The sequence below is a fragment of the Myxine glutinosa genome, chromosome 7 (genome assembly GCF_964187855.1).
Source record: "Myxine glutinosa chromosome 7, kmMyxGlut1.1, whole genome shotgun sequence".
Lineage (NCBI taxonomy): Eukaryota > Metazoa > Chordata > Myxini > Myxiniformes > Myxinidae > Myxine > Myxine glutinosa.
Window position 1 is genome coordinate 25,740,212 of NC_136267.1, and position 20,123 is coordinate 25,760,334.

Consider the following 20,123-nt stretch of genomic DNA (forward strand, 5'->3'; position numbering starts at 1 on the left):
ATAAGAAGCGGTGGACCGATTCCATCTGTGGCGGAGCTAACGAGCCGAGGGCGTGTCACTCCCCGCTGGATATACGCAGCCACTTACCGGAGGTGACGTGAGATGCGCCCCCAGCTTGGAGAAAGAACGTCACCTTCTAGCGCTGAGAGAGACCTCCCGCATCTCTGGACCGGACCGGGTCGATTCTGCCCCTGAGCCAAGGTGCACCTTGAGCCATCGACTACCTGCCCCTCCTTGCCATCAATCCCTGTGTGAGTCAGTCTTGTCCCGTTTATCTGTGGTCTGTCGGGGCTAAGATAAGGCCGTGTTTAAGTGCCCACCTTCCTATGCTGTACCTCTTGTCAGTGTAATCTAAACGTTCTGCAAATCCATATTATAACCTCCTCCGGAGGTCTTGAGAACTGTACCCCTGGTGTCGTGTCATTTAATCCCAGCCGTTGTGTCCTTTCCTTCATTGATCTAGCGTAGCGCGATTTGGCCAACGTTCGAGTATAATCGGGTAAACTGTGCAGACGCGGTCATACCAAACCGCTCGGTAAACTAACATCCAAAACCGCGTCAGTAACATTTGGTGTCGGGAAGTGGGATTCGATCCGGAGCGCGTTTTTACGCGCTCGAAATTATAACGGCGAAATTTGATTGTGTTTTACAAAACAAAAAAAAAAACCCGAATTTTGAAAGTCGCGCTATGGCAGACCAAGACGGCTGGGTTCCGGTAGAGGAGAGTGAGGCAGGGTCGATCCAGGACCAAATTGAGGGACATGAGGAGAGCGAAGCAGTGAGGGTAGCAGGGTCACAAAATGGCGTCGTCGCGCACGAGGTTGCGGGCACGCAAAATGGCGCCTCGCACATGGCCACGGCGACCGCGCCCGCGACCGTGGTAGCGCCACCGGTGGATTTGAACCTTTTTCTTATGCAAATGAAGGCCCTTATGGACAAGAATAATGAAGAAATGAAAAACAGTATGGGGGCAATGAGGGACGAATTGGGGGTAATGGGAAACCAAATGGGGGTAATGGGGAACCGGATGGATGCTCAGGGTGAGCGATTAGAGGGCCAAATGGGGGTAATGAGGGACGAAGCGAGGGGTACCGGTGAGGGGTTAGACAACGGGATAAAAGAGGTGAAAAATGGGTTAATGGGGGTAGAAAACAGAATGGCCGCTCAAGAGAATCAAATGGAAGGGATGCAAAAGGGGTTAGAGGGGTTAGAAAACAGTATGTAAGGCAAATTGAGGGACATGAGGGACCAAGCGGAAAGGGAAGTTAAACAAATGGGGCAGCAGATAGAGGGGGTCAGAATGGGGGTAGAAACCAAACTGGATGCTCACAGGGAGGAAATGGAGCAGATGAGGGTGGCATCTGGGCAGGAGATGCAAGTGATGGGAGAGGAGATCAGAAGAGGAGTGAGTGAGGAGGTCGGAGGAGTGCGCGAGGAGGTGAGGCACTGTAAGGAGCACATGGAGAAAGAGGTGAGAAAGGGGACTGTAAAGTTACAAGGGGGCATAGAGGACCTGACGCAGGAAGTAGAACAACTGACAGAGGGACAAAAAGAACTAACGGACCAGGTAAAGAAGAACACAGCGGTAATAGGAGGGTTAAAAGCGACACAAAATGACCTAAAAAATGACTTGGTAGCGACGAAGAGGGAATGTCAGATGGTACGTGAGGGACTGACAACGAGGTTGGACGAGGTGATAGAGGTAATGGAGACGAAGGACCGGCAGGTGAGGACGCACATGGAAACGGTCAAGGTAGCCTTAGAGGACGAGCTTGAGGAGACGTACCGGGACATAAAAGAGGTGAAGCAGAAATTAGAAGAAGTGGAAGAAGGGGTGAGCGAAATTAAGAAGCGACGGAGAGAGGATAAGAAAGAGATAAAAGAGGAGGTAAAAGAATTGGTCCAAAGTCTGTGTTTGGATCGTGATTATGTGCTCATTAACCGGATGAGGGATTCGCAGGTGATGGAGGAGAAGCGAAGAGGAAGAGGACCCGGTGTAAGTGGTGACCAATATGGTCCGTGCGTATGATGCGCCAGGTGATTTACTGAGCTTGGGGGTCGAGATGGACCCGGGTGTTCGTGAGAGGCCGTTGGTGAAGTGTGCGACAGGTCTGGTGTGCGAAAAAGGAGGTGTGCAAGAAAGTCCGACCATGGGGTGTGTGAGGAAAAAGTGCATGCCAAGGAGTGAGGGTGCTGTCGAGAGTGAGTCGGTCGTAGCGCGTGTGCGAGGGAGCACATGGAAGCGCGGTGTGGTAAGTGTTACAGAGGGTGTGACGGGAGAGTGTGCGCAAGAGTGTGCGCGAGAAAGGTGTGTAACGGACAGGTGCATGAGGAAAGAGTGCGCTGTCGGGAGTAAGGGTGAGTGCGCTGTCAAGAGTGGAGGTGAGAGTAGTACAAGTGACACGGAGCGTGAGTTGGTGGTGACAGGTGATAAAGGAAGCACACCTGGAATGGTAGAGCGTGAGTGGGAATGCACGCTGGAATTGGTAGTGAGGCACGTGGTTGGGTGTGCGAGTGAGAGCACACCTGTGATTGTCACAGAGGAGGTGACCGAGGAGGGGGCGCGAAGAGGTGTGTTGGTGAGGTGTGCGAGCGACGAATGTGTGCCAAGGTGTTCGGTGGTCAGGTGTGTGACCAAGTCGGTGAGAGGAATGAGGGTACCTGGGTGTGTAAGGAAAGGTATGAGCAAGCAAGGGGTAGCGTATGCATGTAAGCATCCAGGTGAGGCATCAACGGTAACCGGGTTAGAGGTTAGGTCGACCTTTAGCCGAAGCGGGCCCTCGGTGCGTGCCGGGCTTCGCGTGCCGCGAGGACCAGCGGGGATCCGAACCACGGCGGTTTCGAAAGAACCGCCGTACGCGATCCACGCTGTGCCTCGCTTGGAACGGCCGCGTCCGGGCTCCACTAGGCGGAGCTGGCAGCCCGATAGGAAGGGTCGTCATGGCGACCACTTTTTATTGAGACGTGCCGGCAGGTCGAGATCGGGACATTGGATGGCTCCACGCCGAGGTGGTGCGTGGGATCTCGGGCCGGGTAAGCCCCCGTCCCTGCCCCGAATGCGGGACGCGTCCAGCCGCTGGCACAACACACCCCGCATTCATGGCTTGGCTTTACGAAGCCGGGCTTTGGACAGGAATTGGCGCACCGAGAGGCATTAGTGAGTAGACTGTGTGATGAGGTTAGTGTTTTGGCCCCAAAATTAGAGAAAAACAAAATTTGATGATTGGCAAAGGATTGGCAGTAATGATTGGCAGAGGATGGGTAGTGATTGGCAAATTTTTGATTTGTTGAAATTTGATGTGCAAAATTGGTAGTGAGCGATGGGCCCGGTGGGTAAGGGTGGCATCCCTGCCACCCTTCCCAAGTGGGGCAAATGCGCTATAGTTTATGGGGTTGATGGCAGTGAAAACTAGCCCGGGTGGGTTAGGATATTGATAGGGATCTAGCGAAGATGACATTAGGTAACGTTAAGGTTAGTTAGTGACTGATACCTGTAGTGGGGACGCAGGTAGATTAGTGTGGATGATAATGACGAGGGAGCGCAATAGTTTAAAGGGACGACTGGGAAGCGCAAGTTTCAGAGGGGAGTAGTTAGGTGAGATGATGCTGTGTGAGAACTGGACATGTGTGTGGAGCAGTGTATGAGTAGTGAGTGTTGTGGATCAGCGCGAATGCGCTTGGGGAGAGAAGGGTGCAGGTGGCACCAGGTGTGAGTGCACAGGTGTGCAAGTACAGGTGTGTGGAATATATGGAGCAGAGAATGAGTGGTGTGGAGAGAGTTGGAGTAAGTGGTACGGAGTGGTGTGCATGGTGCGAAGGTGTGGATGGGGGAAGAGTGGACCCCTTTCACGAGTACCCGGGGCGGGTAGTGTAAGTGTTAGGTAGAGGGTATAGGTAAATTATGGTTGGATATTGGCATTTGTGGTGCGGTTGCAGAATGGAATTGTGGATGGGTGCATTAGTGTTGTGGAAACGGCTGGGCGTGTAGCCTGTTAGTGTGTGTAGTTGGTTTGGGCACTCCACCACTGTGAGGATGTCGGCCAGGTGAGGCTGCAGGTGGGCTCTGGGAGCCGGTAGAGTTGTGGATGGGGCCCGAGGATCCGGAGGACGGACCCGGGTAGCCCAGTGCCAGAGAGGGCACCGAGTGGGGAGAGCGCCAGAGGGCCTTCCCCAGGTAGATAGGCTAGGGTAAGGAGCAGGTAAGCTCGGAGGCAACTGCAGTGGTGGAGGTGTGCAGGTGGGTAGACCTGCTGGGAGAGCTACACGTCGCAGCCCAGAAATTGTGCGAAGCACCGGGAGATGAATCGGGGGAGTGAGACCCCAAATTGAGAGGCACCACAGTTTGGTCAATGGGAATTGGTTTTTAGAACCCATAGTGTAAGTTGGCCAATGGATTGGCAGGGAAAGACCCCGGGTAATGTAAAGTTGTTAAAGTCATTTAGGAAATAGTTAGGATTGATGAACCTGTCGCACCATACGCAGCCACTTACCTGAGGTGATGATGATGACTCCACACCTGTGTTTTCTTTGTTCTGTGTGCAGGAAATGAGAGTTGCTGTTGGATTTGTGAGACGCATCACGACGTGGATGAGACATTGGGGTGATTCCATCTCTCCCTCCTTAGGAGGGACTGATGATGAATTGGTGATGGCAAATTTTGATGTTGAGTTGGAGATGGCAAATTGTGATGAGAGTTGGAAATGGCAAATTTGATTGGATAGGAGGGAGAGAAGACGAATTTGGTTTATGGGAGGAACGGGGAAGACAGTAGGGACGTTTGTTGATTTGTAAAGTAGATGTTTATGGGTAGTGTTGTGTTTTGTGGGTACAGTAAGGGGTAAGGGAGGGGCAATGTAGGTTACCTGGTGGGGGGGGGGGGCATACGGTAGGAACGTACCTGTCTCACCTGGTTCCCATGTGCCCCCAGTGTGCATTACCTTGCATTGCGTGCACTTTTGCGCCCTTACCACCTTACTCACTTGTCTTCTTCTTTTGTCTCCCACCTCCGAGGATCTGGCTTTGGGGCAGAGAGAGAGGAGAGAGAGGTGCTGGCTCCGCAGTTGTGGGCCTGCACTTTCGCTGCTTGCTGCCTGGATCGATACACCATATGGACCGCAATTTTTGTGGCCGCCCACCATGGACCGCAGTCTTTTGCGGCCAAGCACCACCCGTTGATGGACCTATGGGTCAACGTGGCACCTATGCCATACAGGTGAACCACTAATAGTTGGCCCCCTGACGGCCACAATAGAAATGGACGCGGTTGGCGCCTTTCTTTATTTTTAAAGAAGTCAGAAGGCCAAGTACACCACAGGAAGGCAAGACCAGCGGCAAAACATCGGCCGGCTGCGACACCACCGGTGATTGTTGAACACTTTATTGGTGCACCGGATGGTGCTGACTGTACATTATGGGGTGGTGCTTTTGGTGCTTGAACGGGGTGCTCTGAACATTATTAAAGGCCGTAGGGCCACAGAGCACTCGTGGGTTGGTGTATCGATGCTGGCATGCGTGCTCTCTCCATGCATAACATCTGCATGTGTTCCTCCAAAAACAGGTCCTGGATCGTAGTGTAAATATCAGCGTAGTCTTGTGTAAATAATGCTCCCTACCGGCTGTATGTTTAGTTTGAGAATTCTTTCCGCGATTCGGTTATCCTGTGGGTGTGTTTCTGTGAGGAGAAGGGTGCAACGTCGCAGGGGGACATATTTACTCATTTGTAAACATCTGTAAAACTGTCGCACTCAGGGTAGAGTTAATAGTAGAGGGAACTACATCTGAGTGCCACACTAACGTAGGTAAAGATTTATCGGGTCGGGACGCCCCGAGGTAGAGAAGGGTGCAATGTTGCGGATATGGGATTTGGCCTCCATCCATATCCGCTTGTAAATATTCCCCTATTTCCCCAATACTCCCCAACTATCCCCAATCACCCATTCCCTAGTCCCATTGTCTGTAAACAACACTCTGTAGCCCCGACCTTCTCCTTTTTCCCCCATTAAATGTCGTGCCCAGGTTCACCGCATCTCACGTAGACAACTATAGGACATCTTGCTAGTTATTCTTAGTCTATGTCAGTTAAGGACTCGTTTCCATTAATTCTGACTCTTCGTTGCACCAGAATGTGATTGTATGGCACCAGTAGTGAGTTTAGGACCTCCCAATACCTCCCCACAACCTCATCTCCGCATCCTCCCATCATCTCATGAAACAACAACACCAACAACAACAACAGCGGCGCGGGGAGTGCGCGTCCTCACTTCGGCTTGGTTAGCCGCCATTGACCATGTGCTCCGATGGGGTTACCACACAGGGGCTGACTGTCAGCTCCTCGTCAAGGGCGGAGCCCGGTAACCCCCCCGCACCCAATAAGAAGCGGTGGACCGATTCCATCTGGGGCGGAGCTAACGAGCCGAGGGCGTGTCACTCCCCGCTGGATATACGCAGCCACTTACCGGAGGTGACGTGAGATGCGCCCCCAGCTTGGAGAAAGAACGTCACCTTCTAGCGCTGAGAGAGACCTCCCGCATCTCTGGACCGGACCGGGTCGATTCTGCCCCTGAGCCAAGGTGCACCTTGAGCCATCGACTACCTGCCCCTCCTTGCCATCAATCCCTGTGTGAGTCAGTCTTGTCCCGTTTATCTGTGGTCTGTCGGGGCTAAGATAAGGCCGTGTTTAAGTGCCCACCTTCCTATGCTGTACCTCTTGTCAGTGTAATCTAAACATTCTGCAAATCCATATTATAACCTCCTCCGGAGGTCTTGAGAACTGTACCCCTGGTGTCGTGTCATTTAATCCCAGCCGTTGTGTCCTTTCCTTCATTGATCTAGCGTAGCGCGATTTGGCCAACGTTCGAGTATAATCGGGTAAACTGTGCAGACGCGGTCATACCAAACCGCTCGGTAAACTAACATCCAAAACCGCGTCTGTAACAATATTCCTTGTTTTAACTCCAATTTACATTCTGTTTCCACTTTTAGTGAGAAGTAGGGGTCTGTGCAACCATTCATAAACTTTATTTGGTGCAAATTGGATAATTTTAGCCAAATTACCTCAGACCGTGAGTTGGTAATTATATAATTCACACATAGTGCAATACGTGCAGGCCGCTCCACGGAGCGACCTTGCGGGCTTATTTTAACTCCGATTTACATTCCTTATCCCCTTTTAGTGAGAAGTAGGGGTCTGTGCAACCATTCATGAACTTTATTTGGTGCAAATCGGATAATTTTTAGCCGGGTTACCTCAGACCGTGAGTTGGTAATTATATAATTCACACAGTGCAATACGTGCAGGCTGCTCCACGGAGCGACCTTGCGGTTTTCCTGACGACAGACTGCCGGTAGGGGACATGTATTGCAGCGCAATACTCAGAATGCTTGTTTTACAAGATAGGAAATGCTTAAAGTTAAGCTGTCTCCAACCTATAATCCTTAAAAACACCATATCTATAACTGTAAATGTCAATCTGCCTGTTTGTCTGTGTGTTACCTATACACGCCAACACCTCTGGACGGATTTGGACCAAATTTATCACAATGGTAAAAGGTTGTACCGGCCAGGTTTGTGGGGGGTTAGCGGCTCCTTCGGCCGCTGGGAAATCCCCAGAAGAAATTATGGAGTATACTTCATTGCTGCTGCAGTTGGTTTGAATAGCGCCACCTTTGGTGAAGTTGAGCACTACACAATGGATGGACTCCCCTGGCCAACTGCCTGACTTTCTTACATCTTCTGTAGTTATTCTCGCCACCACCATGGCTAGCTTTTCCCGTCACTGGGTACTTTTGCTTGTCGTCAATATGACTACACGTTTACACTTAATCTAAATCTCAAGGAAACGTTTATAAATCCATTGGAGCATTTGGACTGAGATTCAGCTTTGCTTCCTGTAAAGAGCTGCTAATGATAAGGAGTATCAAAAATTTCATAGTCTGAAGGAGAAGAGATGAGAAGTAGTAGCAGCAGTTCAAAGTAGGAAGCCATATTGCATGGAACTTTAAATTTAGGCCTTAAACACCATTTCAGATTAGTACCACTGACAAAAGACTTGGTCCAGAAGAGCTACACACTTTTTTTTCCTTTTTTTTTGTATATAAGGTCGAGGCTCGTGTAAGAGCTAACATTAATCGCACATAAACAAACAGACCATTAAAACATATGATAAAGGGAGCGGGAGACAAGATGAGGAGAGAGGGGGAAGCACACAAGTACAACATTTGAGAGCAGGGACATCGGGAGATCTGTGGGAGGGAGAGGGTTTGGGGGGAGGAGGCATGGGAAAGGGGGTGGGGGGGGGTGGGAGAGGTATAAAACACAAGGACACTGCTAGGACTTCCAGGAAAGAAGTCGGTATTTCAAAAAAGTGGATCTGGGGTGAATTAACGGGGGTAGAAAAGATCATGGTTTTCGATGGGGGAAGATAAGAGATGGTGGTGAACAGCTGTTTTAAAGACCTGGAGGGAGGAGTGGGATTGAAGAGAGTGAGGGAGTTTGTTCCAGAGGCGGGAGAAAAGAGGACTGAAAGAGTGAAGGTGAACAGAATTTTGAAGAACTTCCAGGTGAGCAGAACTTCCAGGGTAGCAACAGAATTTTGAGGCCAACTTGGAGATATGATATACTCAGTTGTAGTTGATAATGAGGACCCTGAGCTCCAGTTATGACACCTATCCCAGACGATGATGACAGAACTAAATAGTGAGTAGAAAGGAGAATGTTAGATTTTTTTTAATTGAAAGATCGGTTCCACATCCGAAGTGTCCGTGACCTGATTGGAGGTCACGTCTTTTTCGAAGCTGTCCATGCGCGCACGCTTTCGAAGTTAAGTAATTTTTCACAATTGTGTTTTTGTCGAAACTGTATCTATCTTTCGGTGTGTGTACCTATAGTGTGTCTTTAGAAAGATTCTCGGTGTTAATTTTTCATACCTGTATACAAAATCGTCGGTTAATTTGTGTCGCGTATTTTGAGGCCGAGTACTAGTAGGCTGCTGGGTCCGACCTTGAGGCTTTGTTTTTCTCGCAGCGGTCCGTCGATTGCGCTGCAATTACTTACTTTCGTTCTCTGTTTTTGTCCCAGTCTTTCACCCCATACTTCCTTGTTTAAAATCTCAACTCAAAAAAAACAAAAACAAATTCCTTCTCTGTTCTTATTCGTTTATTCGTTGTTCTTATTTGTTCGTTCGTTCTTCGATCACGTGTTTCACCCCCATTTCCATTTTCCATTTCTCCAGATAGTTTTCACTGCTCAATTTAAAAATGTTTAAACTTTCCCCTGAAGAACTGTATTCTGTCGTATATTATAGCTCTCAAATGTTGTGTTTGTGTGCTTCCCCTTCTCTCCCCATCTTGTCTTCCGCTCCCTCTTTTTATATATTTTGTTTGTCTGATTTGTTTGTGAAATAAATGTTAGCTCTTTCACGAGCCTCGATTCTGTATACAAACAACAACCAAAAAAAAGTCCCTTTAGCCCTGAACCTTTTCCTACTATAATAGGATAAGCAGCACAAAATAAATATATTGACTTATTTATCTATATTTATACTTATTTTCACATATATTTCTGAAGGAGGGATCTTATGAAACTTGACTTGAAAATCATCAAATAAGTTCATGAGTTTTTCGGGTCTGATTATGTTCATGCACCCAAATACTCATCAGTAAATGCTCTACTAATGCCGGCAGACGAAACGCCCAGTTTAATGTCCATCTGAGCGACGCCACCCACATTGATGAAGCACCCTGTCCATCAGGTCAGATATGGGAGCATGCGCCCGAGCAGTGTGTCACCGCATCTACTTTCCGCCAGTACTCCAGGGGCCTCCAGCTGGCCATCTCCCAGGCAGATATCTGGCCCATCCCAATCTCCTTGAGATGCTGATCAACCTGCTGCAACCTTGAATCACGTGGTTGGAGAGAGAGAGAGAAAGAGAAAGAGAAAGAGAAAGAGAAAGTGAAAGAGAAAGAGAAAGAGAAAGAGAAAGAGAGAGAGAGAGAGAGACAGAGAGACAGACAGAGAGACAGACAAAGAGAGAGGGCCGGTCCATGGGGACCGATAGGCAGTCTGACCATGACTATGCCGCCCTGACGAATCCAGGCAGTAGTGAAGAATGGGGAAGATTTGGCCCCCGACTTGTGTTGGGCGGTGCAACCACCACGATGAAGCATCCCCGATAGTTGTAGTGGGGATAGTTAAGACGACTGCTATGACATGAGGGCAGTACATTGGTAAGGTAAGCCCCAGTAACGTCCGGACGAAACACCGTATTCCTTGCATCCATGGATGGCATGCTACTAGAAAACTGTGAAACTTAATTGTGTTGTCGTTGCTTCTGTGCTGCAGTTTGATGCCCTTTTGGATGTGCTGTCATCTATCATCGTTGTCTGGCGCTACAGCAAGGCAGGAGCCGTGCACTCCGCCCACAGAGAGTACCAGTTAAGTGGTGTATTGAATTTTTGCTAATTGTTGTGGTTAAATAGACAACCATATTGGAGCAGATTCGTGATTTGACAATAAGGGGTGGGGAAAGGGTAAGTTGTTAGGAACAGGTTTCTAAAACCTGTCAAAAATGTATTGCCAGGACCTTCGGCATGTAGTAATACATCATATTTGGCCAAAATCTCTATGGGAGACAAGCAATAAAGTATTTTTAAATGTCACCGTCATTGTTGAATTGGTGTTTTAATCAAATAATTGTGTATTTCTTTTTAGACATGAGGGTCCCAGATTTTCTGAATCTCCTCTAAATATACCTATGGCAACATGTGTGATTATACTATCAGAGTACGCCAGTACTCACTAGTTCAACTGATTGTCTGGTGTTGCATTTCCTATATTTAGGTTGTTACAATTGAGCCATACTTTACTGGCAAGACGAGTATGGGTTTGCATCGGCAGACAGTTTGAGCAATAGGTTTTCATCATCTGGCAGTTTACAAAGGTGTGCAACTATGGTGGGATGCCAAGTAGAGGTGGTTTTGCATTTCATCTCTTCATTGGAGTAGGGGCTGCCAAAACGTGACAGGTGGACAGCATTTAATAATCATTGCAGTTGCATGTTGTCGTGTTCACCAGGGGGGGGATTAAGATCCCCTGGGTGACGAATGGCCGACCGAGCTTTACACTCCGAGGCGTTCAGTCCAACAATGGTGGTGTTATTTAATACTAGTATAAAGCCCGTAAAAAATGACGGGTTGGAACGGTTTTTGAAGGTACAGCCACGTGAGCATGCCAAAGTCTAAAGTCTGGGCCTAGTGTCAGGTGTGCTTATATCATCTTTATTTGTTAGACATCCTACAGACGTAAACGAACACTCGTTTTACTCTGAGCGCATTGCACATCATGTGCAGCAAATTTCACCTCCCTGTGCCTTGTATGTATTGTGATTTAAAAAAAATACTGCTTCTGTACACTGAACTTGAGGCTTAGTTTGCAAGCCACCATCTACAATTCCAATGTAAGAGGCATAATTACTCTTCTTTTGGGTCTTCAGAGTCCTTGGGGTCTTTTGAGTCCTCTGGGTCATTTGGGCCCTTGGGCTCTTCAGTGTCTTCAGCATCTTTTGTGGCTTTTGTGTCTTTTGGGTCTTCTAGTTCATCTGTGTCTTTAGGGTAATTTGAGTCTTTTGGGTCCTTGGGGTATTTTGGGTCTTCAGAGTCTTTTGGGTCTTCTGGGTATTTTGGGTCATTGGAGTCCATTGGGTCTTCAGGGTCTTTTCAGTCTTTTGGGTCTTTAGGGTCCTCAGGGTATTTTGGGTCTTCGGGGTAGTTTGGGTGTTTCGGGTCCATTGGGTCTTCAGGGTCTTTTCAATATTTTGGGTCTTTGGGGTATGTTGGATCTTCAGAGTCTTTGGGGGTCTTCTGAGTCCTTGGGGTCTTTTGGGTCCTCTGTCATTTGGATCCTTGGGGTTGTTTGGGTCTTTTGTATCCTTGGGGTCTTTGGGTTCCACAGGGTCTTCAGGGTCTTTTCTGTCTTTTGGGCCTTGGAGTATTTTGGGTCTTCCATGTATTTTGGGTTTTCCAGGTATTTTTGGTCTTCAGAGTCCTTGGTGTCTTCTGGGTCCTTGGGGTGTTCTGGGTCTTCATGGTATTTTGTGTCTTTCACAGTCTGCAGGGTAGTTTGTGTGTTTGGGGTCCATTGGGGCTTCGGGGTCTTCTGGGTCCTTTTGGGTCCTCAGTCTTTTTGGTCTTTTAACCAGTTGACACACAGTTGTGTTCAAAGATTTCCCCTTAACCTCCCCCCCTCCCGCCCCCCCCCCCTCCCCACCACTCAAATCCCTCCGAAAGCACTACACAAAGCCTTTTAAACCTAGCCTTATGAAGGGGGACAGACACACGAACACACAAACAAACACACCACAAACAAACACACACACACACACACACACACACACACACACACACACAAACGTGTACACACACACACACACACACACACACACACATTCACACACACACACACACACACACACACACACACAAATTCACACACACACACACACAAATTCACACACACACGCACACGCACACACACATTGTGTTTTATTTGGTAGATGCGCGAGGGTGGAGGCCAGCAAGGCTCTTACTTGCATGGATTCCACTGGAGCGTCCTCGAACCACCATAATCAAACAAGACCGACACAGAATTAAAATGCAAGAAATAAAGGGTTTAATAAAAAATAAATGCCAGGGGACAAGATATTCACGGTAACCTAAAATTCCTATTTGGGGCGCCCCCATACGGACTCGTAAAACAGCATAAGGGGAAAAATAAATGAAAGTAATAAAAGGTGTGTGTGGTGTGTTTGCCTGCACTCCGCGGTCTCCCCAAGCGGTCCCCAAACTGCGCCGGCCGCCACACGGCTCCCCGAGTCCGTGCGGGAAAACAGGTCTTGGTGCACATCTGCGTTCACTCCAGCCGCCGACATGCAGCTCTCAGGCCCTCGCTCCTTTCTCATTGTCCACTCCACAAAGCACCGCGGTCTCTCCAACGCATACGGCATGGCACAGAGCCGTCACGAAGCCATGAACCAAGAGCGTCAGAGTCCCCGAGCTGCGACCGTCTGCCGTAAAACCCAAGGCCAAGAGAGGGTAAATGCGACTGCTTGTATTGCCACAATGCTACCGTCCACCACGCAGCCAGTACCAAGAGAGAAAAATGGCGGTCCTCAGCCTTTTTGTTCCCCGGTCTCGAACGTCGTATGATGACGTGACGTCCGCGCGCGCTCCAATCAAAGAGTCTATCGTAGCAGTCCATCGCCCTGACCAATCATCACCTCTCGGGGCGGACACCATGGCCCGGCTTGCTTGGTGTTGCGATGACTCGGCTGGTGGCGTCAGTGGTAATGTTCGATGTTCGAGGGGGGTAGGGGAGGGGTGAGGGAAAGGGGCGGAGGGGAAGGGGGGGAGGGAGAGGGGTAGGAGGGGTGGGGGAGGGGTAGGAGGGGAGGGGGAGGGGGAGGGGGAGGGGAGGGGGAGGGCGGAGGGGGGAGGGTGGAGGGGGAGAGGGGAGAAGAGGGGGAGGGGGAGAGGGGAGAAGAGGGGGGGATGGGGAGGGTGAGGGATGGGAAGGGGTGGGAGGGGGGAGGGGTAGGGGGGAGGGGAGGGGAAGGGGGGAGGGGAGGGGAAGGGGGGAGGGGTAAGGGGGAAGGGAGGGGGATGGGGGAGGGGAGGGGGAGGGGGGAGGGGTGGGGGAGGGGGAGGGGTAGGGAAGGGGGGAGGGGGGAGGGGAGGGGTAGGGGGAGGGGAGGGGAGAGGGGGAGGGGGGAGGGGCATTACCCGGCTTTTAGCAGAAGTACCCGGCATTGCCGGGCGGGGGGAGGGGAGGGGAACGGGGGGGAGGGGAGAAGAGGGGGAGGGGGATAGGGGAGGGGAGAAGAGGGGGAGAGGGGAGGGGAGAAGAGGGGGAGGGGGAGAGGGGAGAAGAGGGGGGGATGGGGAGGGTGAGGGATGGGAAGGGGTGGGAGGGGTAGGGGGAGGGGAGGGGAAGAGGGGTAAGGGGGGAGTGGGAGGGGTAAGGGGGGAGGGGTAAGGGGAGGGGAGGGGGGAGGGGGAAGGAGGAGGGGATGGGGAGGGTGAGGGATGGGAAGGGAGGGGTAGGGGGGAGGGGAGGGTAAGGGGGGGAGGGGGAGGGGTAAGGGGGGAGTGGGAGGGGTAAGGGGGAGGAGTAAGGGGGAGGGGAGGGGAGGGGGGAGGGGGGATGGGGGGAGGAGGAGGGGAGGGGGAGGGGTAGGAGGGGAGGGGGAGGGGTAGGAGGGGAGGGGGAGGGGGGAAGGGGCAGGTTACATTACACCGATTTACATTGAAAACTGCTGAAATATGTACGCAACTTCAACTTAGCACAGTTTAGTAAATACTCGAGATAAATCCATGCGGTAAAAGATTGCTGAGAGTTGCTAAGACCTACGACTTAGAAATTCCACCTGGACACACTTCAGGGGGCACTTTCAAAGGGGAGATGTGCTTCTTCTTTCTAAAACATATTTTAGGTGTGGTATAGACACGATATTTGCATGCATCGGTTTCAAAAATCGAGCAAATATGGTAAATATTACTCACATGAAACCAGGACCGTCTCGGTGGTAGCCATGAGTGTGTAGATGTCACATGATCAGTCATGAAGAGTGGTTAAGTCCAAAATATGACATACCATGGCATAAAAACGATTTGCCCACAAAGCATTGCACCGCAACGGCGGTCACAGAGTGCCATGCACAGCGTGACGTAAGTAGTGTGCGCAGCGCCCCTGGCGGAATTACCGGTCCCTATCAAAGACATTTAATTCATATCGCACAAAATCGACAAAAATCGACACAAAACACGAGCGCTTTTCGCTCTGAATTACGTGCAAACGTGTGACGGAAATCACCATCGCCCAGCATCGAATGCCAACCAAGATGGCGCCCGGTAACTGCATCTCCACCTATGTGGAGTGAATGGCAATGGTCACATCACGTGATCGCTCTGAGCGAATCATTCTAGCGGCGGGGATGGAACATCACGTGATCGCTCTGAGCGAATCAGCGAGCTGTTCTGACACCGGCTGAGATTAGCGGGTACTTCGCTGAAATGCGCTGAGGTAAATATGAATAAAAAATATGGATCGTCAAATATTTTGAGTTCGGCCATGTTCGTCCCAGGCTCACTGGCCATGTCTATGCCAAATATCAAGCACGTGAGCCTCTCCGTTTCGGAGTCTATCGGTAACATTACACACACACACACACACACACACACACACACACACACACACACACACACACACACACACACACAAACTGTGTTTCATATATATAGATATATATTTATATATAGAGATGGAAGATGGTTAAGAGGTGGAAGATGGTTGAGACTGATTGATTGAGATGGTTGATTTGAGATGTTATTTTTGAGATGTTGAGAAGATGGTTGATTGTTACGGTCCGCGGATTAGATGTTATTTTTTACCGAGCGGTGGTGTAACCGCGGCCGAACAGTTGTTCCCCGACTAAACCCGATTCACCCGATTCACCCAAACGTTGGCCGTATCGCGCCACAGATACTCAATCTGGAAAACTCTAAAGTGACCGAATGCAAAGAGGAAGAAGAAGACGTACAGAAGAGTAACGGGGTTTATTATGTACACATACACAAGCAAGAAGAACAGTCACGATTATTTACAGGGGACATGAGACGCAGGCGACATAGTGCAAATTACTAGCTTATCTAACAGGCTTACTTAATACCCAGGACAGAACAAACGAAGACACAGACTCACGCGGGGAATTGCAGAGTGGATTGAATGGAAGGAGAGGAAAGTCCACTGGGTCCGGCAGCACGATCCGCACGTTCTGCAGCCGCCGTTCCTTCGCGGCCCTGCTCCGAACTGCCGTCCAGGCCCCTAAGCGGCTGGCGAGCGTTGTTGCTGCTGCTGCTGTAGACGCTGCCGCTGGCGAGCAAGGTGATGAATAGCAGGCTTTTGCGCTTCCCTGGATGACCTCTGCTTTTGGACCTCACAACTCAGCTCTGCTCTGACGACCCAGCTCTTTCCTTTGCACCTCACCACGCAGCTCAGCTCAGCCTTGGACCTTTTTGCAACTCGCCTGGACTCATCTGCTTGTCTCTTTTCGCCACTCCCGGTGGGGGCTGATGCAACGGGTTTTATAACCCCCACCCTTCACCCTTTGCGAACCTCCCCCAAGCATTTTCTCTCCGCCCTCTCAAGCCAAACCCCTTGTTCATGGTTGGTCGAGTGGGGCTGGCTCACTCCTCCCCTCTCTGACGAGGTGGGGACCCGCCTTTCTTCCCCAACCCTGCCTCGTGGTCAATGGCGGTTTTGGAGGGGATGTAATTGACAAATTGAGGCTTGGCCATTACGAAAGGGGAAATGGAGGTTTTTGGGAATGGGAATGAAGGGAATCTATCTCTTTTACTCGGTGCAATGGAGTGTCATTTTAATGGAAGACAAGGCCTTACTCTAAAACACATAATAAGATATAAGCTACTGAACAAGGGTTTTATCGGGTCCTGCAATGTGGTGTTTCATGGAATAACTACCGAGACGCCCTTTTTATCTTTACACAACTCCGGAGGCAGGAGGCGCAGAATAAACAATAATAATAATAAAGCACACAATAAAAAATACAGTCCTCATATCCGCAACACTGCACCCTCCTCCTCTTAGGCACTTCCCGGGCCTACAACTCTTATTTAGTGTGACACGTAGGTGTAGTTCCCTCTACTTTTAACCTGACCCTGAGTGCGACAGTTTTAAAACATAAATAAATGTGTCCCGCTGCTCCATTGCACCCTGCCTAACAGACTCACGCCCACAGTTAACCGAATTGCGGAATGGTCTTCAAACTACACACTGACGGTGGGGAGCATTATTTACAATTGACGCTACTTTTATTTACAAAACTAACCCAGGACCTGTGATCGTTCTTTCTGGGGGGGAGACAGTCTGCTCTGCATCAATGCACCATGAAAGCAACCAAAACGCACCAAAACACCCTCAAGCACCCATCGGTGCAGTCACCACAGTTCATCAATAAAAATAAACCAACAACCCCTAACCCTGCAGGTGGTCTCTTGCTCTTCGGCTCCCTCTGCTGGCTATTATTATTTCTTCCAGTTGTTGTCTTTTTCTTTTCCTGGCGGCCTATTTGCAATAAAATGCACCTAACGTGTCCGTTTTTATTTTCTTTATTTATGGCCCACAGGGCCGACTACGTGTGGTTCGCCTGTGGGGCATCAGTGCCCTGTGGCCAAGGTCCGCCAGCAAGATTTCGGGCCCTCATGGCCGGTTCCAGCAGAGGGGCCATGCCCCAACCCATGGGGTCCATAAGTGGTGCTCGGCCACAGACATGTGGTCCATCATGTGGCGCATCGATGCAGACAGCTGGTTCTGGGAGTTCCGGGCGCACAATGGCGGACTCACGCACGCTCCCCTCGGCGCCCAATGGCGCACAGGTCATGTGGGAGACAAAAGGGGGAAGACAAATGAGCGAGGGGTAAGGTCACAAGGGTACACATCAAACAAGGCAATGCAAGGCGAAATGCGTACGGAGGGCGAAGTGAGAAAGCTCGTCCCTACCGTACGTCACCCCCCCCTGTCACCTACACTACCCTTGCCCTTACCCCATATGTACAAAAATCTACACATTTACAAATTCGTCGCTACTGTCACGTCTCCCCATATTTCCCTTATCAAATTCGTCACCACAATCCCTCTAGCCAAAATTTGCCATCACCCAATTCATCACCAATCCTCATAAGGAGGGAGAGATGGAACACAAAGCACAATGTCTCACCCACATCATGATGCGTCTCACAATCCAAAACATTTGCACAATAAAATAATTAAACCAACCTGGCATGGTGTGGAGGTACCTGTCACCTCAGGTGAGTGGATGTAGATGGTGCGAGGAGACTTCAATCCTAGCTATCCTCTAAATGACTTTAACACACTTTACACTACCCGGGGTCTCTCCCTGCCAATCCATTGGCCAACTTACGCTATGGGTTCTAAAAACCAATTCCCATTGACCAAACTGTGGTGCTTCTCCATTTTGGGGTCTCACTCCCCCGATTCATCTCCCGGTGCCCTTGCACAATTTCTGGGCTGTGACGTGTAGCACTCCCAGCAGGTCTACCCACCTGCACACCTCCACCACTGTAGTTGCCACCCGAGCTTACCTGCTCCTTAACCTAACCTATCTACTGGGGAAGGCCCCTCCTGGCTCTGTCACCTCTTGGTGCCCTCTGGCACTGCGCTACCCGGGTCCGTCCTCCGGATCCTCGGGCCCCATCCACAACAACTCTACCGGCTCCCAGAGCCCACCTGCGGCCTCACCTGGCCGACATCCTCACAGTGGTGGAGTGCCCAAACCAACTACACACACTAACAGGCTACACGCCCAGCCATTTCCACAACACTAATGCACCCATTCAAACATCATTCTTCCACCCGCACCACAGATGCCAATATCCAACCACAATTTACCTATACCCTCTACCTAACACTTACACGACCCGCCCCGGGTATTCGTGATGGGGGTCCACTCTTCCCCCATTCACACCTTCGCACCATCCACTCCACTCCATTGTTTCCACCATACTCACTCCACAACCATCCATTCCAAGACTCCATATATTCCACATTCCATGTATTCCACACAACCATGTATTCCATACACCTGTTGGTGCACACCTGTGCACTCACACCTGGTGCCACCTGCACCCTCCTCCTCTTCCTGGACCATTTGGTCAGCACCATACTCATCATCATCACTCACTCATACTCTGCTCCACACCTGTTCAGTTGCACACCTGTGCAATCACACCTGTTCAATCACACCTGTTCACCATACACTTCAAATCCTCTAACACACGGCATCATCTCATCTAACTACTCCCCTCTGAAACTTGCGCTTCCCAGTCGCCCCTTACATTATTGCGCTCCCACGTCATTATCATCCACTCTAATCTACCTGCGTCCCCACTACAGGTGTCATTGTCACTAACTAACCTTAACGTTACCTAATGTCAATCTCTAGGGCCCTACACATTATCCAAACCCTCCCGGGCTAGTTTTCACTGCCATACACCCCATAAGACTAGTGCTCCTTTGCCCCCCCCGCTGTGAGGGATGGTGGATTGGCCATCCCACCACATCGGGGAGGTCCCACTATCAATTTTTGCCCTCCAAATTCCAACCAATCAAAAATTTTCCAATTACTGCCAATCATCTGCCAATCCTTACTGCCAATCATCAAATTTTGCTTTTTTCTAATTTTGGGTCCAAAACACTAACCTCGTCACACAGTCTACTCACTAGTGCCTCTCGGTGTGCCAATTCACTTCCACAGCCTGGCTTTGTAAAGCCGAGCAATGAATGCGGGTTGTTTGGTGCCGGCGGCTGGATGCGTCCGGCACTCGGTGCAGGGAAGGACGCTTACCCGGGCCGAGATCCCACGCACCACCTCGGCACGGAGCCATCCTATGGACCGATCTCGACCTGCCGGCATGTCTCACCAAAAAGGGGTCGCCATGACGACCCTTCCTATTGGGCTGCCTGCTCCGCCTAGTGGAGCACGGACGCGGCCGTTCAAAGCGAGGCCCAGCGTGGATCGCGTACGGCGGTCCTTTCGAACCCGCCGTGGTTCGGATCCCCGCTGGTCCTCGCGGCACGCGAAGCTGCCCGACGCGCACCGAGGGCCCGATTCGGCTAAATGTCGTTCTAACCGCTAACCCGGTGACCGTCGATGCCTCACCTGCATGCTTACACGCATACGCTACCCCTTCCTTGCTCATACACCCAGCTGTTCCCATGCTCCTCGTCATTGCACCTTCTCTTACACACCCAGGTACACTCATTCCGCTCACAGACTTGGTCACACACCTGACCACCAAACACCTTTGCACACACTCGTCGCTCGCACACCTCACCAACACACCTCTTCGCGCCCCCTTCTCCGTCACCTCTTCTGTGACAATCACAGGTGTGCTCTCACTCGCACACCCAACCACGTGCCTCACTACCAACTCAAGTGTGCATTCCCACACACGCTCTACCATTCCAGGTGTGCATCCTTCCATTCCAGGTGTACATCCTCGCTCACCTGTCACAACCAACTCACGCTCCGTGT

At 50.6% G+C, this 20,123-nt stretch overlaps 1 protein-coding gene across 1 annotated transcript in view; it reads left to right on the plus strand.

Annotated features, from left to right (window-relative positions):
• Positions 1 to 20,123, plus strand: part of LOC137430713 (transmembrane protein 163a) — a 57,359-nt gene that overhangs the window by 7,349 nt on the left and 29,887 nt on the right. The window contains exon 2 of the mRNA XM_078782655.1: positions 10,340 to 10,431. Coding sequence (XP_078638781.1) covers positions 10,340 to 10,431 — 92 coding nt within the window. The remainder of the gene's footprint in view (positions 1 to 10,339; positions 10,432 to 20,123) is intronic.